This window comes from Xenopus laevis, chromosome 1L (genome assembly GCF_017654675.1).
Source record: "Xenopus laevis strain J_2021 chromosome 1L, Xenopus_laevis_v10.1, whole genome shotgun sequence".
In the NCBI taxonomy this organism is placed as follows: domain Eukaryota; kingdom Metazoa; phylum Chordata; class Amphibia; order Anura; family Pipidae; genus Xenopus; species Xenopus laevis.
In genome coordinates, this window is record NC_054371.1 from 69,295,888 (window position 1) to 69,322,291 (window position 26,404).

The 26,404-nt window shown below is 38.0% G+C and overlaps 1 protein-coding gene across 3 annotated transcripts in view; it reads left to right on the plus strand.

Annotated features, from left to right (window-relative positions):
- Positions 1-25,431, plus strand: part of ankrd50.L (ankyrin repeat domain 50 L homeolog) — a 35,090-nt gene extending 9,659 nt beyond the window's left edge. For all 3 annotated transcript variants that reach the window (XM_041589960.1, XM_018251157.2, XM_041589963.1), the window contains 3 exons: positions 4,657-4,886; positions 12,433-15,974; positions 22,498-25,431. In XM_041589960.1, the coding sequence (XP_041445894.1) occupies positions 4,657-4,886; positions 12,433-15,971 (3,769 nt within the window). In that variant the 3' untranslated portion in view covers positions 15,972-15,974; positions 22,498-25,431. The remainder of the gene's footprint in view (positions 1-4,656; positions 4,887-12,432; positions 15,975-22,497) is intronic.
- The last annotated feature ends 973 nt before the right edge of the window (positions 25,432-26,404 follow it).

The following is a 26,404-nucleotide window of genomic DNA, read 5'->3' on the forward strand; positions in this document are numbered from 1 at the left end:
TATCTTTTATATATAGCACCAACATATGCCACAGTGCTTCGTGTCGATCAGACTCCTGTAAGGTAAAAATGAAAACAAATACAGTAGAACCCCCATTTTACATTTTTCAAATCCAGGGAAATGTATTATGCATAATATATAGTTGGGACCACAAAACAACAATGTTAAATGAGGGAAAACTAAATATCGGGATGTAAAATGGGGATTCTACTGTAATTGATTTAATTGATGATATAACGTCTGGAAATATGTCTTCACAAGTATTATATTTGCACTTCTGAACTGGTGCTTGAGTACCATGTTCAAAGTAAAGTAAAAAAAAAAAAATACTGAGGGATGCCCTGTGGTCCAGATGGTTACCTGTATACCCTAGACCACCGGCACTACTTTCCTTTAACCCATTCCGTGCCAGGAATTTTCCACCGATTGCTTTAAGAGTTTCAGGTAGCCTAGTTTAAAACCTGGTAATGGAGATTCTTTGTAGTTGGCAATCTGATGTCTTGCTTGCTGATGACATATAACCAATATTGCTGGCAGGGAAAGGATTCAGGACTAAACTAAGCTGAGGGCACTTACAGCCATTTTATTGTGCTTTTGGGTGTCCCTTGGAGCAGCTTGGGTGCAGTACAGGTATGGGATCTGTTGTCTGGAAACCCATTATCCAGAAAGCTCAGAATTATGGAAAGCCCATCTCCCATAGACTCCATAATAATCAAATGATCCAAATTTTTAAAACGGATTTCCTTTTTTGCTGTAATAATAAAACAGTAGCTTTTACTTGATCCCAACTAAGATATAATTAATCCTTATTGGAAGCAAAACCAGCCTATTGGGGTTATTTAATGTTTACATGATTTTCTAGTAGACTTCAGGTATGAAGATCCAAATTACAGAAAGATACCTTATCCGGAAAACCCCAGGTCCAGAACATTCTGGATAACAGGTCCCATACCGGTATAGTACTGTACTTAATTGTCTGATGAAGGGGCCTGCCCCCAAAATGTTACATTTTTGGTGATCAACATAAAGGGATACTGCCAGACAGTTGGGTTTAATAGATTGTCTGTTTGTTTTCTCATGCTAGATGATGTGTTTGAGCTAGGTGTCATTTTATTTATTTTTTTATTCAAGCTGGCCAACTACCTCAAAGTCATCCCATATCTGGCCAGTCCTACGCTCAAATTGCGTCTGATTCAGTAAGAATTCTAGCGCTTCATTATACATTTTACACAGGGACTAAGCTTTGTGCGCAACTTACTTGCTGCTTTCAAGGTTAAAACTCCCGAGCATGGTTTCCAATAAAGGGGAAATTAGCCTGTTGATTTTGTCCCACCGTGTGACCCTAGCCTAACTCTTTCACTCTCAGTGGTAAGCCACCCATAGATTTTTCAGACAGCTGTACAGTAAATGTTTATAAACTATTCAGACAATAGTTGAAGGCACTGCCATTTTTCAGCTGGTGAAAGAGCAATCAACCCATTCTGTACAGCATTTGTTTTAATGCAATGGCCTGTCATCACAGACAATATGACCTGTCACCATTGCACAAGCTTAATTGATTGATTATGGCTTTCACATTTTGTGATCAGCATATGTGTGAATTTCAAGTCCAATTTTAATGTCAGACAAAATGCTGATCAGAACTAAATATAACCACCAGCACAACTGACTGAGGCTTATTCAACATGGTTGGATCCTGTTCTGTTCTGGCCTTGTCAGTTTGGTCTGGCTGACTCTTGGCTGATGGAATTTTACATCTCTTATGTATTTTCTCTTAAGTATCACTGTATAAACTAAAGCTTAAAGGGGTGGTTCACCTTTAAAGGAGAACTAAATGTTAAAAATGCCATGTTTTATATAATGAACTTGTTGCACCAGCATAAAGTTTCAGCTTGTCAATAGCAGCAATGATCCAGGATTTCAAACTTGCCACAGGGGTCACCATCTTGGAAAGTGTCTGTGACACTCACATGCTCAGTGGGCTCTGAGCAGCTGTTGAGAAGATAAGCTTAGGGGTCATCACTAATTATCCAGCAGCGAATGAGGTTTGTCTGTAATATAAGCTGATGCTACAGGGCTGATTATTAAATTGTGATGCTAATTGCACTGGTTTCTGTGCTGCTACTAATCAGCCTTATCAGCTGGGGCAGTTTTCTGCTGATAGGAGCATTGGCCCAGGGTATCCGAGAAAACATTCATACATGACTGAATTCAGAATCCCAGCACTTATATGTATCCGTGCTAACCAATGAGCCATAGGTTAGTTTATACTAGTGGTGCACATGCTTTCCCAAAACCTACAGGTTGGGCAAGTTTGGGACAACAATGTACTCTTCTGGTGGGTGGAGGGCTCTCTATGGTGACTCCACTCTCCTGTCCTATCCCCAGTGACGTCATTTTTCCTACCCATGACCCAAACCCCTCTGGTGAAGTGTCTGCAATGCTATGTCCATCTGATATCAACAGAGGTGACAGATGTATAAATCATGAGTTGGATTTAAGTACGAAAATTTGCACAACCATATATTGATGGTAAAGTCAAATCACTAAATTGCATAGCTTTGTTATATTGTTGTTATAGATTTACTTTGCTTCAATACAGACCTTTTATGAACACGTGTAGCAGTTTTCTACAATTAGGTTATTGGTTCCCCAATACTTTGTCAGTCTAGTAATCTTTAGGGGTTATGTAATAAAAGGTACAATTTTTTCCCTGGTGCATACAGCCCAAGATTTGCCACGCTCCGTGTGGTGAATTTTTTGGGCCCTGTATAATTTTGTTGCCACACCCCTTAATTACCATGTGCATTTTACAAAATTTGGCAGGTTATGAAAGTTTGAACATATTTCTGTGTTTTTTATGTGTTATTAGTTTTGCTAATAAAGGTAAATTGCCTTTTAAGATGCAAGTTACAGTTTCTCTAAGAGACCTGCTTAACTTAAATTGTTACAATTGCTTCTTTACTTATCTAAAATTATTACAAAATTATATATAAGTGCACCTGCCATGTATTATGGGCTCTCTGCAAAAGCTACTTAAGTTTTAAAAACTTTTTCTGGCTGTTTAGTGCAGATGATCAAAGAGAAAGTCCAGGACATTTCAGTAACATTCGGGAGGTTGAGCTGTCAAAATCGGGATTGGGAGGTATGCAGGTGCAGTAATCCATAGCCACTGGTTATGTGCGGGCCGGCCCCATTCACCTTACTTTGCCGGCTTCCAACTCCATTGAGAGTTTTTTATAGACTCATGGTCGTCTGGTTCTATGACGTCATAGCTGGCCGGGCGCAGGTCTATAAATATGGACACATGCAGGGTTAGTGTTGGGTGTATGTGGTGGCCGGGGGAAAGGTTAGGTTCAGGCGCGGATCGACTTTTTGTGAACTCGCACATCACTAACCGCAACCAATCAGCAGTTAGCATTTACTGGTCACCTATTTGAACGCAAACATTTTATTGGGTTATAGGTAACTACACCTGGGCAAATAGTGTCTTTTATAACATCTCCATTTATTTCTTATTTCATATGGTTTTTGTTGCTGCAAATACATTAGAACATCCGGTGAATAAGGCTGGTTAGCACACCTGCCTTGACAGTTTATGCTTGCTGCTTATTTTAAAAAAAAATACTTGTGGTTAGCATTGCTGAAGTAAAGAAACCAGTTAGACCTGCATTTTTCAGAAACTTTTTTTTTTTTTTTTTTGTCTTTACATCTTCGGAGGCCCTAACATTAGGCAGCAGTTTGCATATGGTGTAAAGTAAAAGAATCACAGTAGTCCATGCATATGGTCTCTCTCAGGGATTTACACCAAATATGACCTGGTAAAGAAGAGATTCCAAATTGAGTGGCAAAGCCCCTCTTTCATGTATTTTATCGTAAAGATTTAGGCTGTGGCTACACTTGGTTATTCTCTCTGTGCAGGCACACAGTGCGGCCGAAATCTACTACATGTGCCTGACACTAGGCCAATGCAGTGGCTGCTATGGGTTGCTGCCCAGGTGCAAGTTTGCCCATTCTTGATAAATGACCCTAACCCCCCTTTGTACTAATAGGCACAGAGTTTGCCCAGGAGGCAGAGCAGTAACCCAATAATATGCTTACGTTTAAACAGATGACCAGTTAATGCTACTTGCTGATTGGTTGCTATAGGTGATAAGAAATGTACCAGAATTTGCTCCTGATATTACATAACCCCACTTGTCTTTTAACATGTCAAATTGTGGGCATCTCCTTGATATAACCATGTCTCTTGATGCATCTTTATGATTGTTAAAGCAAACTCGTCTCAGTTTGAGCTTCCCATAGATTCATTTGATGTGTATATTTAAACCACTTTTGTACCACCCCTTGTGCACTTTGTTTGATTTTACCGAATTTTGTTACCTCATGGACAACTGATTTTCTACACAACCGAGAGATTATTAAGGATTTATAATATATTGGGGTAAGGGCACACGTTTAGTTAATTTAGTCGCCTCTTCTTTGGGCCGTCCTGCTGCACTGAGCACTTTGTTTTCCTAAGTCGCCCGAAGTTTCCTCATGAGGTAACGCCGGGCGACTAAATCTCCCCAAATCTTAGCATGGGCCCTTACCCTTATATTACATGGCTTAAGTGAACATGATAGAAAATAAGTTCTGCCTCTTTTTCCTCCACAGGTGTGTTCTTCTACCTCTTCTGGCCATGAAAGCCCCTGCTCAAAGTCTTTTCATGGTTGTTGACTCTGTTGATGAAGGCTGTAACGTTGTTGAAGGAGAACACAGACCCTCAGGTTTATCTGGAACAATAGCAGATCTTTTAGCAACTCACCATGAGTTTTTTCCGCCATGGCTACTTCTCATCTGTTCAGCACGCAAGCAAAGTAGAACAGTGACAAAAATGTTTACAGGTAAGTACAGTTGCAGTTAATAACCACTAGATTAGAAGTTTTTAACCTTTGTGCCAGGACCCAAAAGTGAATCACCATGCTTTTTATTAGGTATGGATCATTAGCATGAGCATTATCTTCCTCTTGAAATTACTTTTATCTACAACCTAAACCGATATAAATAGAAGAAAATGTCACATATTTCAATGCGATACAACATTAACCCTAAACGAAACTTGTTAAAGGAACAGTAACATCAAAAAATTAAAGTGTTTTAAAGTAATGAAACTATAATGCAGTGTTGCTCTGCACTGGTAAAACTTGCTTGCTTCAGAAACACTACTATTGTATTTTCATTACTTTAAAACACTTATTTCTTTGGTGATCCTTAATCTGGTCCTATTAAGAAACACTGTGCTAAATTAATCTTAAAGGGCATCTTTCACCTGAAAATTGTTACCTCCGCTGTTGGAGCAAGACTAATAGAGACCCCACTTCGGTTAGGGAAACAATATTTTTTTTTTCCCCCCAGAAGGGATCTGATGTTACAGACAGCCATGTTTAGAGGCACACCAGTCATTGTTTGCAGAGGATAATCTAGTGAAATAAGTTGCCAACACAGATAAACCCTATGTTTAGCAATAATCAGCTGCTCCTTATTTTAAAACATAGCAAAAGCTGTAGATTTAGGTTTGTTTCTATAGAGCTAATTATTTTCCTTTAAACAAATTACCCTGTTTTACAGGCGTGGAGCAAGTTGAGGGAAAACTAAGCGATTTTGCTTTTTAATAGTAAACATTTGGAAAGTAGGGCCTTTTAATGAAAATATTCTCTTTAATTCCAGACATTTTCACGTGATTATGTAAACAATTTACAATTTTGAATTTGGCAATTTTCACAGTCAGGAATATGAATGTATTTTAGGTCATCTTGTCACTCAAAAGGAGCCAATTTCATGTGTGCAACAGAATGTCCTGCGTGCCTTACGCAGTACACTATACTATATTTAAATACATTGAAATGTTTTATTACATTCAGACACGAAGTAGAAAGAAATGCATTGAAACTGAAGATGCAAATTTCATTTAACGGTCAGGCTGCACCAGTGTTTCTCTGCTGTCTGAAAAACAAACCGAGGATACAACCCCAGTGCCATGGTAGTTGGGCAAATGTCAGATATGGCCTTTGCTGAATCATTTCTCAGATTTGAAGCATTTGTAATAGAACAGGGGTAATAGAAAATGAGAAATGTACTTATGTGCCTGATGTACAGAAAATCAGACATTCCATGCTTTTATTTAGGTTTTTGGTGGTGAGGCTTGAAAGTAAAAATTGCATTATGTGGACAAGCTTTAGATTTGAATATATTGATTTTAATAGAATCTGTATTGATTTTTTTTCATTAGCTTAGTAAAACAGGGGTATTTCCAAATTGTTGCTCAGTAAAACCAAAAAAGTTTCTTCCATGATCTTTCATTTCAGTAACATTGGTGATTATTAAAGTTTGAAATTGGTGATTATTAGTTTGTATTGCCAAAGGATACATAAATTCTCTTCAGAAAAATATTTTGGATTGCTGTAAAAGATATTTGAATGTATCTGAATGTCATATGTGAAGTTACTGACCCTTTAATACCCTTATGCTCCCATTGAAAAAAAAAATCAGACATAGTTGAGTTCAGTGTTTTGTTTTTCTTTTTTCCTCATGCATATTGTTGTATTTTAGTTACAAAATAAAGGCACGGTCTGTCTGGAGAAAACCAGATGACATGTGAATCCTGCAGAGCTATGTAAAATATGTATTGTAACAAAGCAGCCCGTAGCTCACTCAAAGGCTCCTTTGGTATAACTGAAATGCCTTGGGCTGTGCTTTTTTTGGTTACTTTCTATAGTGGGCAAAGGTCACTAGTCAAGTTTTGCAGAGGAATGAAAGTGCTCAGTTGTAAGTCTGTGTGTTGTAGAAGAAGGAAAAATGGCTAGAATTAAACTTGTGCCATTTTTTCATCAAGGATTTACAAATGAATGGAACCAATGTTTTAGCTGTAATTTTTCTTACAGTACTTCCTGTAGACATTTTCTCACAAACTGGCATAATTGCTTTCTGAAAGATTGAATGTCACATGTCTGTCTCACTTTATTTCTCTCTCTTATTACCTTTGTCTTTTGTTTATTGGTGTCCACTTGGGCTGATAAGTCTTCTCCTTTGGATAATGACATACATCAGGGCTGTCTAGCTGAGGGCCCGTGGGCTGGATGTGGCCCTCCAAACAATTTATATAGCCGCCAGTCTGCTCAAAGACTCTATTGACATCATTGTATGACATCATCATTTTAATTTAATCTGGCCACTGAGCATGCTAAATGAGAAATCTTCTACTACATGTAACGGGTGGTCAGCACTGCCATGGAGGTATTATTATTATTTTCCTGTGGCATTGTTGCTATTTGATCCCCAAATCAACCAATAAATGCAAAAAAAGATTGCACAACTGCCTACTTGTTATCCAGATAAATGCCTCCAATGACTCACCAAGACTGTGCTCTCCAGTCTTTTTTTTTTTTTTTTTTTTTTTTTTTTTTGCTTTGTTTTAATTTGTGGTTTGCCATCATCACATTTGCATTGAAGTGTCACTATGATAATAAATTAACAAATCACCACATTACCCTTAAGTGCTTAAACTCATTGTTCCCTTGCAAAACTGCCAGATTAGAAGTGTTGAAACGTTACAGAATGAGCTTGAATGCTTTCCCAAAAAGCACATATTGCGTGTATAGGTTTATGTGTTTGGACCAAGAAGAAATGGTAAATCTCTACAGCTCAATGTGCAAAAAGGGGTGATTTCTTTTGTGAAATGTAAAACTGACTCTCAAGAAGCCAACAGAGCAGTTCTTAATTAACCTATGTCCACCTTTTCATCTTTAGAAACTGCTTAATCATTGCGACATTTTAAAAAAAAGAAAACCATATGTTTGTTGTGAATATAGTTAAATACCCAGTAGTTGTGTGGATCTGGTCAGCAGTAAGTCAATCTAATTGCTGCCTACTAGGGAACAAAAGTCAACTCCCTTATTTATATTTAGAAATCTTTTTTTTTTTTTTTTTTTGGCATGATGGTTTTGTTACCACAGACAGACTAGGGGCATGTTTACTACCATTAGAGATAAATACCTCCAGAGATCTCCGGAGATGATGCCCATAGCAACCAAACAGATCTTTGCTTTTGTTTTCTAACTTGTAGGTCACTGTTTAACTCTAATTGCTGCTTGGCTACCATGGAGAACATCTCCGGTGATATTTATCTCTATTGTTAGTAAATACGCCCCTTTTAAAATTATCAAGTATTTTTGGAGTGCAAACATATCGCGCAGCACTGCTTAGAATCGATGCACAATTGCTACTTTCTTTACCAGTCCAAATCTGCAACCAAAGTCCCCCGTGGCAGGTTTTTTAGCCTGCACCAGGGCTGATCCCCTCTGATAACCTTACAAATGGACTCTGTTGGACTGGTGACATCATTGAGGGGAAGGGGGTTTGTGAGAATGCCTCATCAACAGGGTGGGTCCTACGTTTTTTGCACCAGCAGCTGAAAACCACTCCTAGAGCTTAGGCTGAACCCACCTGAGAGGTTTCCTAGATTTAAGCTCCAACTCCAGTTTTTTTCTTTTTGGAGACATTATGTAACTTCTCAAGATTGCAGCCTTTCCAAGTATCTTGAATCTGTGAATATAATGAAACAAAACCAAGTGGCTCTTCCAGAGAGTTCTAAGGCCATTGCAGTTCCCATAGTGCCACAAACCTTAGCTGGTATAAAGTTTATACAGTGAAACAACATCTTTTCCAGTTGTAATAACTTCAAACAACTTAAAAAAGTGCAGAGAACAAACATCTGCCTGGTTGCTATAAAATTCTGCACCTTTTATGTGCACCTGTAATGAAAGTCATTCTCCAAAGAGCCATTTGGGCTAATGTGTGAACAGCTTGATTTCGTATGGCCATTTTTTTAGCTGGGTTACAACATGGAAATATGCATTAGCCCAGCACAGTGCAGGCTTCTGTAACTCCGTTGTATTTACAAATACTTGCCTCAAATTCTACAGAAGTTGTGAGTGATGTTGCCACTCTATAAGTTGTAAACAATTAAACTGTACTTTGAGGGGCATGTTAACTGTAATGTAAATACACCGTAAAGTAGGTCTTGTGATATGCAGTGGATTTGGGACAAGTTGGTGCTGGAGTTTTCCTTGAAATATATTTGTGGAATTTGTTTTTTTTTTTGTAGCCCATCAGAATTATTCACTGACACACATAAGTGAAGAATGCTTCTGTAAATGAGTTGTGACTTTTTAGCATATTACTGTTTTTTTCTCATGCTCTTAATAGTTGCCAGTTTTCCACAAAAATGTATAGAAAAGTCAGTATATATTATTTCTTCTTTAGGCTGGTGTTCATAAAATTGTGTCCCAGTATGCCAGTATTCTCAGTTTCTACCAGGGTGGAGTAATGAATTAAACGGCCACTGACCTGACCAAAATTGCATAATAATCTTCCCTTTGAGCTGAATTAGGGTGTTTTAGCCTCAGCCCTTCTTGAGATTGCTTTCTGGTTACATGCGTGAGACATTTATCTAATTTATGTTGTGTATTGGTTTTCCCTTTGTGAACATGATGACCTTTCATTTAGTATTCCATGTGAAAAGGTAGATGAAAGGGTAAGTTAAAATGGAATGCTCCCAATGGAATGCTCTTGTTTTCAAGAAAGGTTAGACAAAAGACTTTGTGGTAATAAAAAACGGCTAATAGTTAGCTTGGCATTGGGTAATATTTTAAAGGGACAAAATACCCCAAAAAGTGACACAAGTTAAACCCAGTGATTATAAGTTTGTTGTTCTAAATGTACATTTTTATAATATAAAACCTGTGGTTCCGGAGTAAGTGAAAAAAGTAAACTAGTAGAATCCTGCGCGGGTCCTTTTTTTTTTTTTTTTTTTGAAAACCGACCCGTACACGCAACCCAAAATTTGACCCGCATGTTCCCGCTACACGACCCGCGACAGACCAACTAACCTTCCGACACTGGGGGCATGCGAAACCGGAAGTAATATCACATTTGCCCAGAAGTGCCATCACTTCGGTGTCGAATCTTCCTAAAAAAATTTTTAAAAACTGGAAGAACGACAAGGGTGGGTGGGAGAGATTAAGCCCTCACCTTTGTTGAGTACCCAGCCGGGTTACCTGCGGATTGCCCACACAGCCAAGGATTCTGGTATTTTTGCTTGAAACCCGACCACTTTACAGGTGTTCTAGCATGTAGTTTCTAGATTGCTTTCTAAGAACTGTTGGGGAATGAAAACTAGTGAGATGATGTTAAATTATATCTCCCAACATCCCACCAAAAGGCATGGGTGATCACACAAGGAGCAACTTTTGGCACAAAAATACAACAATGTATATGTTTTTGAAATTTGCTTCTTCTGTCTGCCTCCATTGCCTCTGTGTTGTTTAATGGAAAATACAAACTCATACCATAAAGATGGTGTGCGAACTGAAGTTTCTTCTAAACGTGTCAATCACCAGTAATGGGGCAAAGAGGGGAGAGGAGTAGGTAGTAAATATGCTTTTTATTACAGTCCTGGATAATAAACAGTAATTTAATGCTAATCAATTTTTCATAAACATATTTGCAAAGTAACTGCTACAGAAAACCCTATTCATTTTGCTGCCTTGCAATGCCTTGCACATTCTGTTACGAACAAACCTGTAAATAATATTCTTTACTATTGAGGATGACTGGATGCTGCTGCTGCAAAAAAAAAATTCCTTTAAAATAATTCAAAACAAATAAACATTTTTTTTGCTCTTTAGTATAGTTTGATAAAACATTGTTTAATTATATTAACTTTAAAGGGATCCTGTCATCGGAAAACGTATTTTTTTCAAAACGCATCAGTTTATAGTGCTACTCCAGCAGAATTCTGCACTGAAATCCATTTCTCAAAAAAGCAAACAGATTTTTTTATATTCAATTTTGAAATATGACATGGGGCTAGACATTTTGTCAATTTCCCAGCTGCCCCTGGTCATGTGAATTGTGCCTGCACTTTAGGAGAGAAATGATTTCTGGCAGGCTGCTGTTTTTCCTTCTCACTGTAACTGAATGTGTCTCAGTGAGACATGGGTTTTTACTATTGAATGTTGTTCTTAGATGTACCAGGCAGCTGTTATCTTGCGTTAGGGAGCTGCTATCTGGTTACCTTCCCATTGTTCTTTTCTTTGGCTGCTGGGGGGAAAAGGGAGGGGGTGATATCACTCCAACTTGCAGTAAAGAGTGATTGAAGTTTATTAGAGCACAAGTCACATGACTTGGGGCAGCTGGGAAATTGACAATGTCTAGCCCCATGTCAGATTTCAAAATTGAATATAAAAAAATCAGTTTGCTCTTTTGAGAAATGGATTTCAGTGCAGAGTTCTGCTGGAGCAGCACTATTAACTGATTCATTTTGAAAAAAATGTTTTTCCCATGACAGTATCCCTTTAACTAAATTTGTAAATGTATTTCCTACTGAAAGAAGTAGAGTGAAACTTCCAATTTCACATACTCTTATTTTAAGTTTTCCTGCATTTTATACTTTTTTTGTGGTCCACCAATGGGTAATGCTTTTCCCTGATTTTAAACCATGTTTCCTTGTATTTTACATACACATTTTGTAGAAAATGTGTTTTTGGATAATCTAGATCAGGACTGTCCAACTGCAGGCCCAGAGACTAGATTTTTCCAACTTTGTGCCCTCTATCCTGCAGTTTCAAATTCAACAGCCATAAATGTAACTAATATGCAATATATTTTTTTGAACTATTGGAAAAAATATAAATTAACTGCAAATATTTCTAAACTGCTTTAAGAGCCCTTTCCTGGAAAACCGGTTTATAGACTTTCCCTGTAAAGTGGTAGTAAATATACCGCTTATTACAATCCTGGATAATGTGTGATGGTACATGATTAATTTTTGGATGATTTATCCAAGTAGTCCATGAAGTTTGTTCTATGATAAAATTATTTGTGACGGAGGCTGTACTTTAAAAGAGATTACTTGCCAAAGATGTATCTCTCTACTAACTGTGCTTGCAATCATAAGCATTTTGTGTGGATGTAGTTTGATGTATTGTAAGGATTGTTTAAACTAATAAGGAATTCAGAATACAGTAAGGTTTCCTGTGAGGAGTGGCTGCACACTGCAGTATTAATGGTATTTCCTGAAAAATAAACACCAGGAACTGTTTGCCATGTTATTGTATTTCTTACATGCAAAAACAACTTAAGAATTTCTTAGTGAGTTATTTTAACAACAACTAAATTATTATATTAAAATATCTTTTAAACGGAAGAGAATCTTAAAGCATGATTTCTACAATAACTTAAATACCTATATTTACGCTTTTCTAAGTGCTGCTTAGCTCATTAGCCTCTTAACGTTACACAAAAATGTTAGTCTCCTTATATTTAAAGATTTTTTATAAACTTCTGTTCTTCTTATGCGATATGTAATATCTTTTACAATTTATTTTACAGGTTTCCGAAAAATAAGTCTGGATGACCTCCGCAAAGCTTACATAGTAAAAGATGTTCAACAATATATTCTTCATCGTTTGGACCAAGAAGAGGCATTGAGGCAACACCTGACAAAAGAAACTGCAGAAATGTTAAATCAACTGCACATTAAAAGCAGTGGGTGCTTTCTGTACCTGGAACGTGTTTTAGATGGAGTTGTAGAAAACTTCATCATGCTTCGAGAGATCCGTGATATTCCTGGAACCCTGAATGGCTTATACCTCTGGTTGTGTCAAAGACTTTTTGTTAGAAAACAATTTGCGAAGGTCCAACCAATTCTAAATGTTATCCTGGCTGCTTGTAAGCCTTTAACAACTCTTGAACTCTTTCATGCAGTTTGGACCAAAAACATGTTGTTAACAATGGAAGATTTTCAAAGGAAATTGGATGTTCTGTCAAAAGTCTTGGTAGAGGGATTGGGGAATACTAAAATTTTATTCCATTATAGTTTTGCAGAATGGCTGCTAGACGTAAAACATTGCACACAGAAATATTTGTGTAATGCAGCCGAAGGACACCGAATGCTTGCTATGAGTTACACATGTCGATCTAAGGAGCTTACACCAATAGAAGTACAGGAGTTTGCTTTTCATCTTATACATTCAAATTTACAGTTAACCAATTCAGAGTTGGCTTTATGGATGATCTGGAATGGGACGTGTGTGAAAGACTCACTGTGCACCTTAATACCAAAGGAACAAGAAGTGCTACAGTTGTTGGTTAAAGCAGGAGCACATGTTGATAGTGAGGATGATCGAACATGCTGTATTGTTCGACAAGCATTGGAGCGAGAAGATTCTATTCGTACATTGCTGGATAATGGTGCTTCAGTTAATCAATGCGATTCAAATGGAAGAACTTTGCTGGCCAACACTGCTTATAGTGGAAATCTTGATGTGGTTAACCTTCTTGTTTCAAGAGGATCTGATCTTGAAATAGAAGATGCCAATGGGCAGACAGCACTTACTTTAGCTGCCCGCCAAGGACATGTAAAGGTTGTGAATTGTTTAATTGGATGTGGTGCAAATATAAATCATTGTGATCATGATGGATGGACTGCACTCAGATCTGCAGCCTGGGGTGGGCACACTGAAGTAGTATCTGCACTTTTGTATGCAGGTGCAAAGGTAGATTGTGCTGATGCAGATAGTAGAACAGCTTTAAGAGCAGCAGCCTGGGGTGGGCATGAAGATATCGTTCTGAATTTACTGCAGCATGGAGCAGAGGTGAATAAAGCTGACAACGAGGGCCGAACTGCTTTAATTGCTGCAGCATATATGGGACACAGAGAAATTGTGGAGCACCTTTTAAGCCATGGTGCAGAGATAAACCACGAGGATGTGGATGCAAGGACTGCTTTATCAGTTGCAGCACTTTGTGTACCTGCCAGCAAAGGACATGCATCAGTTGTTAGTCTCTTAATTGAGCAAGGTGCTGAAGTGGATCATTGTGATAAGGATGGAATGACTCCACTACTTGTTGCAGCATATGAAGGACATGTAGATGTAGTTGACTTGCTTCTAGAGGGTGGAGCAGATGTTGATCATACTGATAACAATGGACGTACTCCTCTACTTGCTGCTGCTTCAATGGGGCATGCAGCAGTTGTCAACACACTTCTGTTTTGGGGTGCAGCTGTTGATAGCATTGATAGTGAAGGTAGAACTGTGCTTAGTATAGCTTCAGCTCAAGGCAATGTTGAAGTTGTGCGGACACTTTTAGACCGGGGCCTTGATGAAAATCATAGAGATGATGCTGGATGGACACCTCTACATATGGCTGCTTTTGAGGGTCATAGATTAATCTGTGAAGCATTAATTGAACAAGGGGCTAGAACAACTGAAATTGATAATGATGGACGAATACCACTGATTCTGGCAGCACAAGAAGGGCACTATGATTGTGTGCAAATACTTCTAGAGAATAAATCTGCAGTGGATCAGAAAGGCTATGATGGTCGAAATGCCTTGAGAGTTGCAGCACTGGAGGGACACCGAGACATAGTTGAATTGCTTCTCAGTAATGAAGCAGATCTTAATGCCAAAGATGCTGATGGTCGACCAACACTATACATACTAGCACTAGAAAATCAGCTATCAATGGCTGAGTATTTTTTAGAAAATGGGGCAAATGTAGAAGCTAGTGATACTGAGGGAAGGACAGCTCTTCATGTTTCCTGCTGGCAGGGACATTTAGAAATGGTTCAGAGTCTAATATCCTATCGGGCTGATGTCAATTCCTCAGACAATGAAAAAAGATCTTCCTTACAGTCCGCAGCATGGCAAGGTCATGTGAAAGTGGTTCAGCTCTTAATTGAACATGGAGCTGTGGTTGACAATACATGCAACCAGGGTGCTACTGCTCTTTGTATTTCAGCACAGGAAGGTCACACTGACGTTGTCCAAATTTTGTTAGAAAATGGAGCAGACCCAAATCATGCAGATCAGTTCGGACGTACAGCAATGAGAGTTGCAGCAAAAAATGGGCACAGTGAAATAGTTAAACTACTAGAAAAATATGGTGCTTCAATACCAAGTGGATGCAGTCCATCACCTGTTCATACTATGGAGCAAAAAGTCTTAAATCTATCCTCAAAAGTACAGTCGTCAACAAATAAATCAAACAGTTCTTCTAGCACAGGAGGTGGTGATGTGCATCCCACTATGCGTGGTTTGTGTAATGGGCCTGCTCATGCCTTTAGCTCTCCGTCAGAATCTCCAGATTCTACAGTGGATCGGCACAAGTCCTCTTTATCAAATAATTCCTTAAAAAGTTCTAAGAATTCTTCTCTTCGTACAACGTCCTCTACAGCAACTGCCCAAACTGTGCCTATAGATAGTTTTCATTGCCTTTCATTTACAGAGCAAATTCAGCAGCATTCTCTACCGCGAAGTAGAAGTCGGCAGTCAATCGTTTCTCCCTCATCTACAACACATTCCTTGGGGCAAAATTATTCACCAACTAGTGAATTTGAATGGAGTCAGGTAAAACCCTGTTTAAAATCAACAAAAACAAATAAAAGCGGCAAAGGAGAATCATCAAGCAAATCAAACTCTGTTGCAAAGAAAACAAAACAAAATAGCTGCTCTCAGCCAAAAGTTTTAGAATATGAAATGACTCAGTTTGACAAACGAGTGCACGCTCAAGATTCTGTAAACATTAATTTACCACTTAAACACATCCCTGTAGACGGTAAAATCCAAATTCCATCAGTCCAACAGGAAGTTGGTCGCTCTCAACAGCAGTTTCTTATTCAACAGCAAAATTCAGAACAAAAGAAAAGAAATGGGATCCTGACTAATCCTAATTATCACCTTCAAGGAAATCAAGTTTTTCTTGGGAGAGTTTCTGTGCCACGTGCAGTACAAAGTCGAGGACTGCAGGAGGTTTTAGAAGGTTTTCCTTCAGCTGACACAGAATTGGGCCTTAAGCAATCACTAAAGCTACAAATTGAAGGATCTGATCCAAGCTTTAATTATAAAAAGGAAACTCCATTATAAATGGTAAGCAATAACGTTACCATGTTTCATTGTGTACGGAATGGTAGAGATATTTGATATGCATTCATTTAATGGACATTGCAAGATGTAAGTATAAGATCATATTCCTTCTGAGGGTTTTGTTGACATCATTAGAAGTAGTAGAAGTAACCTGGCTTACCATAGTGAGCAACTGTGTGTCCATGTTTTAATAAAAAAGTATTCATATACAGGTATCTATAAAATATAACATTTGTACTGCAAATGCCAAATCACAATCAGGATTCTTGTTTTGTTTTTTTTAAAGGAGACATATGTCCGCCTCATCTCCTAATATTATATTACCCTTCTTTTAATTGTATAATAGCAAAGAGATTAAAATGGTTTCAAATTACATTATATAAGAGCTGCAGAGAGATCCTCTGAGCTGTGTGTCCAGGTTGAGATGAAAGCAACTGGGCATGTCCTTTTATTCTCCCACAGGAAGTGGTCATAACTGTGAGTAACAGCAGAACTCTGCCGTCCCCATGAAATTCTGGGTGCACTTTTTTAACTTGGAGTCCAGCTGTCACAGAACAACTGACCAGCTTTGAATAGAAGCAGTTATAGGTGTGTGAGATGGAGGGCCACCTGCTTGCATGTAGAAATATACTTTCTACTCATTATTCAATAGCATATTCAGAGATGTTCCAGCTGTTTAATTAAGAACTGCCTGCACTATTGCCCGAAAGATATCTCATCAAGGACAACTTCTGATATGCGTTGCTAGATACCACCCCAGCAGTTACAGAACTGCATGCACCTTTGGCTGGAAGTTGTTAATTGGGGGCAGCTGGAGCGACACTGTCTTAATATATGCTGTTGGATAAGTATATAAAAAAAAAAAAAGTTCCTCCATGTGAGTGGTGCCCCTCCAAATGTTGCAGCTGTTGAAGAACTGCATGTGCCCTTGGCTGGAGCTAATGTTTCTGGGAGACTGAGACACATAGTTAAAATTCTACATCAGGAGGCCCTCCAGCTCTTTGCTTAATCTAAAGTAGAAGGGAGTTATTGCTGGCAGCAGGATGGCCACACCATATTATACAAGAGCTACTACTTTAATGGAGATTGGTATACACAGTATAAGATGAGCAAATAAAAGTGCTGGGAATTAGTCTTAAAGGGCAAGTCAACCCCAAAATAAAATTTAGCCCAATTACAGAAAACATAATTCTAAGCAATGTTGCAATATACATTCATTACACATTTCCTATGGTCTTTAAGTTGTATGTTTATGGATAACTATTGAAAGCAGTGTTTGTCTGTCCCTTTCTATTCTCTAGTCTACAGACTGTTGATACAATGTAAGGCTGATGAACAGACCTGTCTTTGCCAGGAAACTAAGATTTTTCCAATATTGTTTAAAAAGTTGAGCAAATGCTCAATTGTTTTTACAAATAACTTTAAAAGCAACTTTAAAAAGATATTTTTATGTAATTTATACTGGAAATTTATTAATTGTTTTCTTTTATTAGGCACATTTTTATTTTGCCCTTTAACAGACTATCATGGTGTACAATAGAACTTTAGCTTTCTACTTTTTTCTAAATTGGGATTGTGGTATAATGGTATAATTTGTTTGTTTTTCCAAAAATTGGTGTTGAAGCTGTCTACAATGTACAGACTCAATTCAGTCAGGAGCGCTAAAAGTTGGGTTACTGCCTGAGTGAGTTGGTCTAGGAATTTCTCATGTAAAAATGGGCCTTTTGGGGAAAAAATGTCATTCCTGTTAAATATTGGCTATGGGTATAGACATGTCCCTTAAGAGGACTTGTCATATCCATATTCATGTAACAGATTGAGGCAGATTCTCTATAGCTTCATTCAGGGCAATATGGTAGAAAGTGGAAAACTTGCTCAGATCTGGTAGCCCATAGAAATCAATTAGATTTTAGTTTTACAACAACTGAATAGTAAGTACTATCTGCTTATGATTGCTATGGGTCAGTTGACCAGTAATAAACTATGAACCTTTTGTTACCCCTGTGGTTTCCATTGGGAGTAGAAAAGACTAGTTTTGACTTAGGAAATAATGAAACCATCTTCTAGACCAGTGCTGTCCAACTTCTGTGGTACCAAGGGCCAAAATTTTACTGGCCTATGTGGTGGAGTGCCGATAATAGAGGTCAGTGTCGGCCACTCCCCCTTTTAAACCACACCCACTGTAAACCACACCCATGTTACCACAAGAACTTTTAAGATCATATCCACATTAACGGTGGTAGCACACCAAAAAAACACTGCAGGGAAATCCCTTATCACTCAAATGTGAAAAATTGAAGTCATGTTAAAACCTACCCTTAAATCCATATGCCTCATCCTCCCCTATGGATAATACAACAACCCCCCAACACATGATTAATCACCTTAGGGGCCCTTAAGAACAATTTCCAAATGCTAACAAACCCCAAGAACAAACCCCTAACAGGCTTACATTCCACAGGTAGCGTAGGGCAAGCAGAGAATGGCACATCCAAGCAGCACTGGGCAAGCAGAGAATGGCACACACAAGCAGCACTGGGCAAGCAGACAATGGCACACACAAGCAGCACTGGGCAAGCAGACAATGGCACACACAAGCAGCACTGGGCAAGCAGACAATGGCACACAGGCAGCACTGGGCAAGCAGACAATGGCACACACAAGCAGCACTGGGCAAGCAGACAATGGCACACACAAGCAGCACTGGGCAAGCAGACAATGGCACACACAAGCAGCACTGGGCAAGCAGAGAATGGCACACACAAGCAGCACTGGACAAGCAGAGAATGGCACACACAAGCAGCACTGGACAAGCAGAGAATGGCACACACACACGGAGGGAAGGCAGAACAGAGCAGGAGACAGGGAAAGCTATCATTCTAATGTACTACATACAGTGACAGTGCAGATGCCCCATTAGCATTTTGAATAAAGTGTGAACAATGTGGGCAGTTTCAGTCTGGGTCTCGGGTGTGAACAATAGAGGTGTCACAAGTGTAAACAATGCAGGGGGATTACAGGTGTGAAAAATACAGGGGATTCATCTGAATTTGAGGTTTAAACAATGCAGGAGCCAGTTAGGGCAGGACTACATGACCCGCTTGGACCCGACGTGTCACAATGCAACGTGTCTGATGTTTTACATAAAATGGAAGTGAAGGAGAAATCGCATGTTACAACTACATTGATCCGATTGACGGATGAAAACGCAGCGCATTGCGACATGTCGGGTCCAAGCGCGTCATGTAGTCCTGCCCTTAATCTCTGTAGTGATACATTTTAAAGTTTACATATGGTAAGCTAACACAGCAGGTAGGTGGGGGGCCACAGAAGGGGGGACAGCATGCAGGCCACCAGTTGGACAGCCCTGTTCTAGAAAGATACTAAAGCTCTGTGGGATAAAAATCTTTCCAGAGATGGAAACAGAAATCTATGAACTGTACATTTTCTAGCAGAAAATCAATTAAGCACTAGATTTCCTTAACCTAAAACTGGAATGTTTAGTTTGCATTACGTCAAGGTAAACTGAAGGATTCCATTCCTTTGCTTTTCAGACCACTTTCTTCTTCAACAGAGGCAAACACTCCAAATTGTCTAGAAAAACTTTTTCTAGATCTAAAAACCACCTGAAAACAGGTGTATTCTGAAATTTTGTTTTGTCAACAGCAGTTAATGGGTGTGATGCGGAGACTAAGGGGGTTATTTATTGAAGCTCTATTTTTTCTGGGCGGGCTTTTAAAAGGGAAAATCTAATTATTCTAGGGGAAAAAAAATTATACACGAAGTTGCTAAAAGAGTGCATTTAACAAGACTGCTTTATATCCATTCGACTTCCCTTCTAGAATAAGACCCTGATTGAGATAGTTGGGCTAATTCACTGGATGCACCAGCTTGTAACACTTAGGGCCTTATTTATCAAAGTCCGAATTATTTTAATCAAAAAAGTCTGAGCAAATTAGAATCCACAACTGGACCTTTTTTATTAATGAAAAAGCACAATTTAATTGGATCAGGGATAAACCCGAAATTTTTTTGTGAAAATCCGCATTGTATGAGTTTTTCCCCGAACACAAACTTCCAAATATGATAGTAGGATAGAGACCTCTCCCATTGACTTTTATACAACCTCGGATTCTGACTTTTTCCATCCTCAGGATATAAGAAATCTCAAAAAATTTGAGGTTTTTGTTTCCACTAAAATAACCCCCTTTAGTGAATATTTTCAAAGTTCTGAAGTGAAAGCTATAGACACTGATTTTAACTTGATTAAAGAAGAGTTGCAATTTTAGGCTAATAAATCACAAGGTTATTTCTCCACCTTCATACAAAGGCAGGCAGAAAAAGGCGATCCACATCTATCTGCTCCTTGTGTTTTAAGTGCACTGACAGCCACTGCTTTGGCCTGAGTGTACACAGAACAGGTTTCAGCCCAGAAATGCCAAATGTGCACCAGAGTCCTTTCCTATGTCCACACAGGCCAGCACAGTGGTTGTCTGTTCATTTAATTTAAAGAATGTCTGCAGATACCTTGTCATTTTCTGTTTGCCTTCCTACACAGGCAGAGAAACTGCATAATGTGCCATAAGCCTAAGGAACATATTTACTAATAAACATCAACAACTGTTTCCGCCATGGAAAGTAATTATCTTTCCCACACAGTATACAATTATTGATACATTTTTGATGCTTGAAAAATAAAGAAAATATTTTCCACCCCTAGAGAGAATGTCCCATAAACCGACATGCAACTTTAAAGTTTTTGGTGACTTTTCATATAAAACTTAAAATTTAAATTTTGATTGAAAGCAACTTGGAAAATTTTAAAATTTGATTGACAAACAAAATTATCACTTTCCATCCTAAATGTATTTTTATAAATATGAAAAATAACCATATGAATGAAATTTTCACACACATACATTAGAAATAATTAGAGGTGTTTTCTTTGCTTAAGACAAGCAGGGCTGTTATTCATTAAAACAAAGTATCCCATGAGGAGATACAGTAGAACTCGGATTTTACATTTTCCCAGAATTGCGCTGTGTAGTTGCAGTCCCATTCAGGCAAGCTTTTTTTGCTTTCCTGGAATTCACTCTGGTTTTTATGTGGTCCCCTGGGGTACTACTGTATTATAGGAGCAACTGTCTTGCAGAGAAAAAAAACATGTGAAACCGTGAACTTTTTATTGTGGACAATTTGAGTAGTCTTTCTTGGAATATCAGAAAATACTGGCACAACTCCTAGAATTAGCTTAAAGGGATACTGTCATGGGAAAAAAAAAATTTTTCTAAATGAATCAGTTAATAGTGCTGCTCCAACAGAATTCTGCACTGAAATCCGTTTCTCAAAAGAGCAAACAGATTTTTTTATATTCAATTTTGAAATCTGACATGGGGCTAGATATTTTGTCAATTTCCCAGCTGCCCCATGTCATGTGACTTGTGCCTGCACTTCAGGAGAGAAATGCTTTCTGGCAGGCTTCTGTTTTTCCTTCTCAATGTAACTGAATGTGTCTCAGTGAGACATGGGTTTTTACTATTGAGTGTTGTTCTTAGATCTACCAGGCAGCTGGTATCTTGTGTTAGGGAGCTGTTATCAAGTTACCTTCCCATTGTTCTTTTATTTGGCTGCTGGGGGGGAAAAGGGAGGGGGTGATAATCACTCCAACTTGCAGTACAGCAGTAAAGAGTGATTGAAGTTTATCAGAGCACCAGTCACATGACATGGGGCAGCTGGGAAATTGACAAAATGTCTAGCCCCATGTCAGATTTCAAAATTGAATATAAAAAAATCTGTTTGCTCTTTTGAGAAATGGATTTCAGTGCAGAATTCTGCTGGAGCAGCACTATTAACTCATTCATTTTGAAAAAAAAAATTTTCCCCATGACAGTATCCCTTTAAGATTTTATTTTAATATGATAATATCCCTTCTTAAAGCAGAAGGAATCCTAGTCCGCGCAAAAACCCTTCCCCCTCCCGTGTGTTGCCCCCCCTCCCTCCTCCCCCCTGGCCTACCTGTCCCGCTGGGCAAATGTCCCTAACTTGTTACTTACCCTTCTGCGCAGGTCCAGTCCACGGAGTTCACAGGCACCATCTTCTTCCACGCGATCTTCTTCCTGCTTTGACCGGCGTTTTGTCGCATGCGCAGTAGGAGCATTTCGCCGGTACGGATCTACTGCGCATGCGGCAAAAGTCACAAAGTTTTCCGATTTCACTTTGTGACTTTTGGCGCATGCGCAGTAGATCGTACCGGCGAAATGCTCCTACTGTGCATGCGCCGGTCACAGCAGGAAGAAGATCGCTTGGAAGAAGATGGTGTCGGTGAACTCCATAGACTGGACCTGCGCAGAAGGGTAAGTAACAAGTTAGGGGCATTTGCCCAGCGGGACAGGTAGGCCAGGGGGAGGGTGGGCAACACACGGGAGGGGGGGAGGTTTTTTGCGCCGACTAGGTTTCCTTCTCCTTTAAATATGAGAACAAGTGACTAATTACTAATACTTTGTCTTGTTTTGTTGCTTTCCCTCAGGTTTCAGAAGCACAAGCGCAGAATATGTATTACTGGAAGAATACATCATTTGTGATGAAGATCTATTTGCAATTTAGGTCTTTAAAAAAAAAATGGCAACTGTGATGTTATAAATAAAAAGATGACTTGAAAATTGCTTTAATGTGCCTAGTTAGGCTACTCTTAATAAGCATACGTGCTTAAATGGAACTATATCTGTAGGAATAAATGTCTTTTAAAGGGCAATATACGCCTATGTTTAAAATGAATCCATTAGCAGAACTCCATTCTGCCTATTTATATGCAACACTTTCATTTTACACTTGACCCAGCCATTTCTTGGGAGCAATTTTGGTAGGGGAAGAACATTTAAGAACTGATACTGTATAATAAACGTTAGCAGTTAGAGTAAGGCTAATGGCAAACACAGCATTATCTTCCAAGCCATGTTTCTAATGGAAAAGAAATGCATATTGCCTCCAAGGCTGCCTGCCATTGACATTAATAGCATTAAGCCAATGTTAAATTGTTTGTTATAAAGGAAAATATGCCTGTACAAATGTACAGATGATGGTCGACACTTGCCATTTAAATCAATAGCATGTGGCAGGATTGTTCCATTAGCCTTACAGGAAGGAAGAAATTCATAGACATTTTCACCTTCCTTTCAGACCTCTACTGCTTCCAGGGGAAGGAAGTACAGTGGCACCAATGTGTTCTGTAAATCGCCTATCATTGCTTCTCATAGTATGTTCACAGCACACGCTTGCTCTGTACAGAAATTGTTGTTTCACCATTTCTGAGCAGAGACTAATTTGCCATGGACAGATGTATAAAATATTGTGCAGTTGGCTGCATGCGTTATTTCTGATTCTCTTCTCTGCAAGAGCACAGTAGCAGTGAAAATTACATCTGCCATAGATGTAAAGGTAAATAGAAAACAATGATAAGTAAGCACTTTATTCTAAAAATATAGAATGTATTGCATTAAAAAGCAGAACAGCTGTTCAGTACAAACCTTATTCAATTTCCTCATGTTGCACCTAGATGTATATTGGCCCATTGTCCCTTTAAGGTAAAACTTGCATAGGCAAGGACTTGCTATTGCGGTCCAATATATTTTCATATGTTGTTTCTGCATTGAAAGGTAGCAGCTGTCTGTAGCTGTCATACTGTATATTCCTTCTCACAGTTTCAGTGAACTACACAAATTCCACACAAATACTATTTTTTTACACTACCAACCCAAATAGTAAAATTCAAGAATAGAAAAAAGCAGGAGCTATAGGCAAACAAACAAAGAATCATAGTAATGCAGTCAATGTGTTGGGAAAAAATGGGGGACTATTTTTATATTCTGCATAGAGTGGAATGTCATCTCAAAGCCTAGATAGCACCTGCTGCAGTTTGTGCCTAGCAGTATTTTCTACTTTTCCCCAATATGTTCTACTGCTGTGAGAGACGGTTGCTTTTGTTCCATTAAACGTCATGTATTCCTATAGTTATAGCTTTAATTTAAACTGTATGGTGCACAAGAACCTGCAGGCTTATGTCCTTTTCCCTTTAACAGAACCTAGTATTCATGGTGCCCTGCACGGAGATCCATCATCCACTCCCACAATGCAAAATGTGGATTGTATTGAAAATCCCAAGTGGCTTCAGCCTTTTTTTATCTGCAGTATTTTCTTTTTGTATTGTATTATTGTTGGTTAAGCCAAACTTTTACATTGCGCAGCACACAGACATTTTCCCAAACTGGAGTTAAATGTATCAGGCTCAGTTTTTCTAGAAGCATATGTATCCATCACTGAAGAGCTCAGTGTTCTATATTTTCCGTGTGGTTATCAGTAATTATTTAATTAGACTATGTATCTTGTTATGTTGTCTTTGTCCTGTTATGAGAATAACTATGTAGTCTACCTGTTGTGTCAAACGTGGACATGTACAAACACACCACCTGAAACGGCCGTGGATCCTCAAAATTTGTTGTAGTAAAGTTAATACCATGTATTTATTTTCCATGCAAAGCACTAGTAGTTGAAGCGGCCTCTGCTGAGGATTCATGTCATGTTAGAAAAGTTGTGAATATCTTGTCCCTGTGGGACATATACTTAAATACATTAAGTTCTTAAATTAAAGAGCCTTAAGAATGCTAACTGCTAGTTAAATGATATGTTACAGAATATGAAAAAGAGAGTACGATGTATTTTGTCGTACTGTTTAGTCACAGATTTCTGGTTTAAGTGCTTTTTTTGACCACCACCCCTCCCTTTTTTATAAATTGTAAAAATGATCTGCCATTTCTACTGATAGATTATATTAGGATATTTATTTATTTTGATTTTTTTGTTTTTTTTTAAAGTACCTTGTGTTTTGTGGATGTCCAGTTGCACAAGAGAGAATTTTTTCATTCCCATTAAATAACTTTAAGTACCAATTTTTGGCATTTTATTTCAAATGCAGAGTGAAAAAAGCAAATATTTTTTATAACAGCAAATGAGTTGTTTTTCCATTCTTAAAAAGAAAATGACCAGTTCACATTTACTGGTACTTTTTTTGTCTCTTTTTTTCTCTCCTTTCACAAACCACTATCGGTATTTTAAGCAACTGCAATAATATTTCAGCAAACGTGGATAAAAAGCAGATCTGAATATTTAGACCCAAGTGCATGATTGCTTGTAATAACATTTGCTCATTGATTGTTTGGTATTGTTCTACTTTATTCAGTGTTTATCATTTATTTGTAAAATGATATTTCTCAATCACTTACTCTGCTATGCAAATGTATTTTGCTCAGAACATCCTCAATGATAACTTCATTTGATATTTTGTTATTGTAAATAGCCAATGTAAATGGAATTAAACATTGTAAATGTTTTATTTTATTCCTTGTATTATATTCAGCACAGGGCTCCTATGTATATTAAAGTGCATAATAAATATATTTGCTTTTCATCAGTTATCTTGTCTTTTATTCTTTTTTTTTTTTCATTTCATCGTGTGTGATTAAAAAAATATTTGTTTTTGTGTACGTTTTTATTTAATCTTGTGCGATTCAGATTTTAATTCTGCAAATTTATGAAAACTAGTGTTCATTCTAAAGTCAACCCCGATTTTACCATGGGACCAGAAAAGAAAAAAGTACATTCTTGGAAAGTAAAAAAAACTTAAAATTTGGGAAAACGAACATTCATAAAGGATATACATGGGTTTTAATGAAAAAGGGCCAAAATTTGCACTAGAACATCAAAGGACTGTAAAAAATAAATAATGGGATATAAAATTGGGGTTGACTAGTTGGTGCTTCAAATGTTGCATTCATATAAACTCACCTTATTATTTAATTTAGACCCCCTTACCCTAGTAATGCTCTCTGCATTTGTCTAATGGAAGTTTAGGAAATTAATGCATAATTATATTGTTGCAGGGCCTTTCCTTGCTTCTATATATGAGGGAACACTTTTCACAGAGCACCAAAGACACAACTTTTTAAAATAAAATTACACTTGTATTCAGTATATGAAAGTGTCCATAATAAAATACTATTCAAAGGAACCATGCATCATGCCACTTCCTCAGAAACAAAGGCGCTATCCCATAAATATATATAAATTAGTTTGTTTTGCACTAAAACTTATGATTTCAAATTAGTTTACAAAACTTGAATTTCAGAGATGTATTCAGAGATGTATTAAAGCAAAAAAATTGAATGTAAATATTCTGCATTTAAAAGCTGGCAAATTCATGTAAAAATCAACTGGGTAAAATTTAGGGGCAGATTTATCAAGGGTCAAATTAAAAAATTGTCTTTTTATGGTCAAATTTGACTAGGGAGTTATTCAAATTCGATTCAAGAGTTTTTTTTAAAAAAATTTGAATTCGAGATTTCTCTGGCCCTTTAAGAACTCAAATTCGACTATTTTTAAAA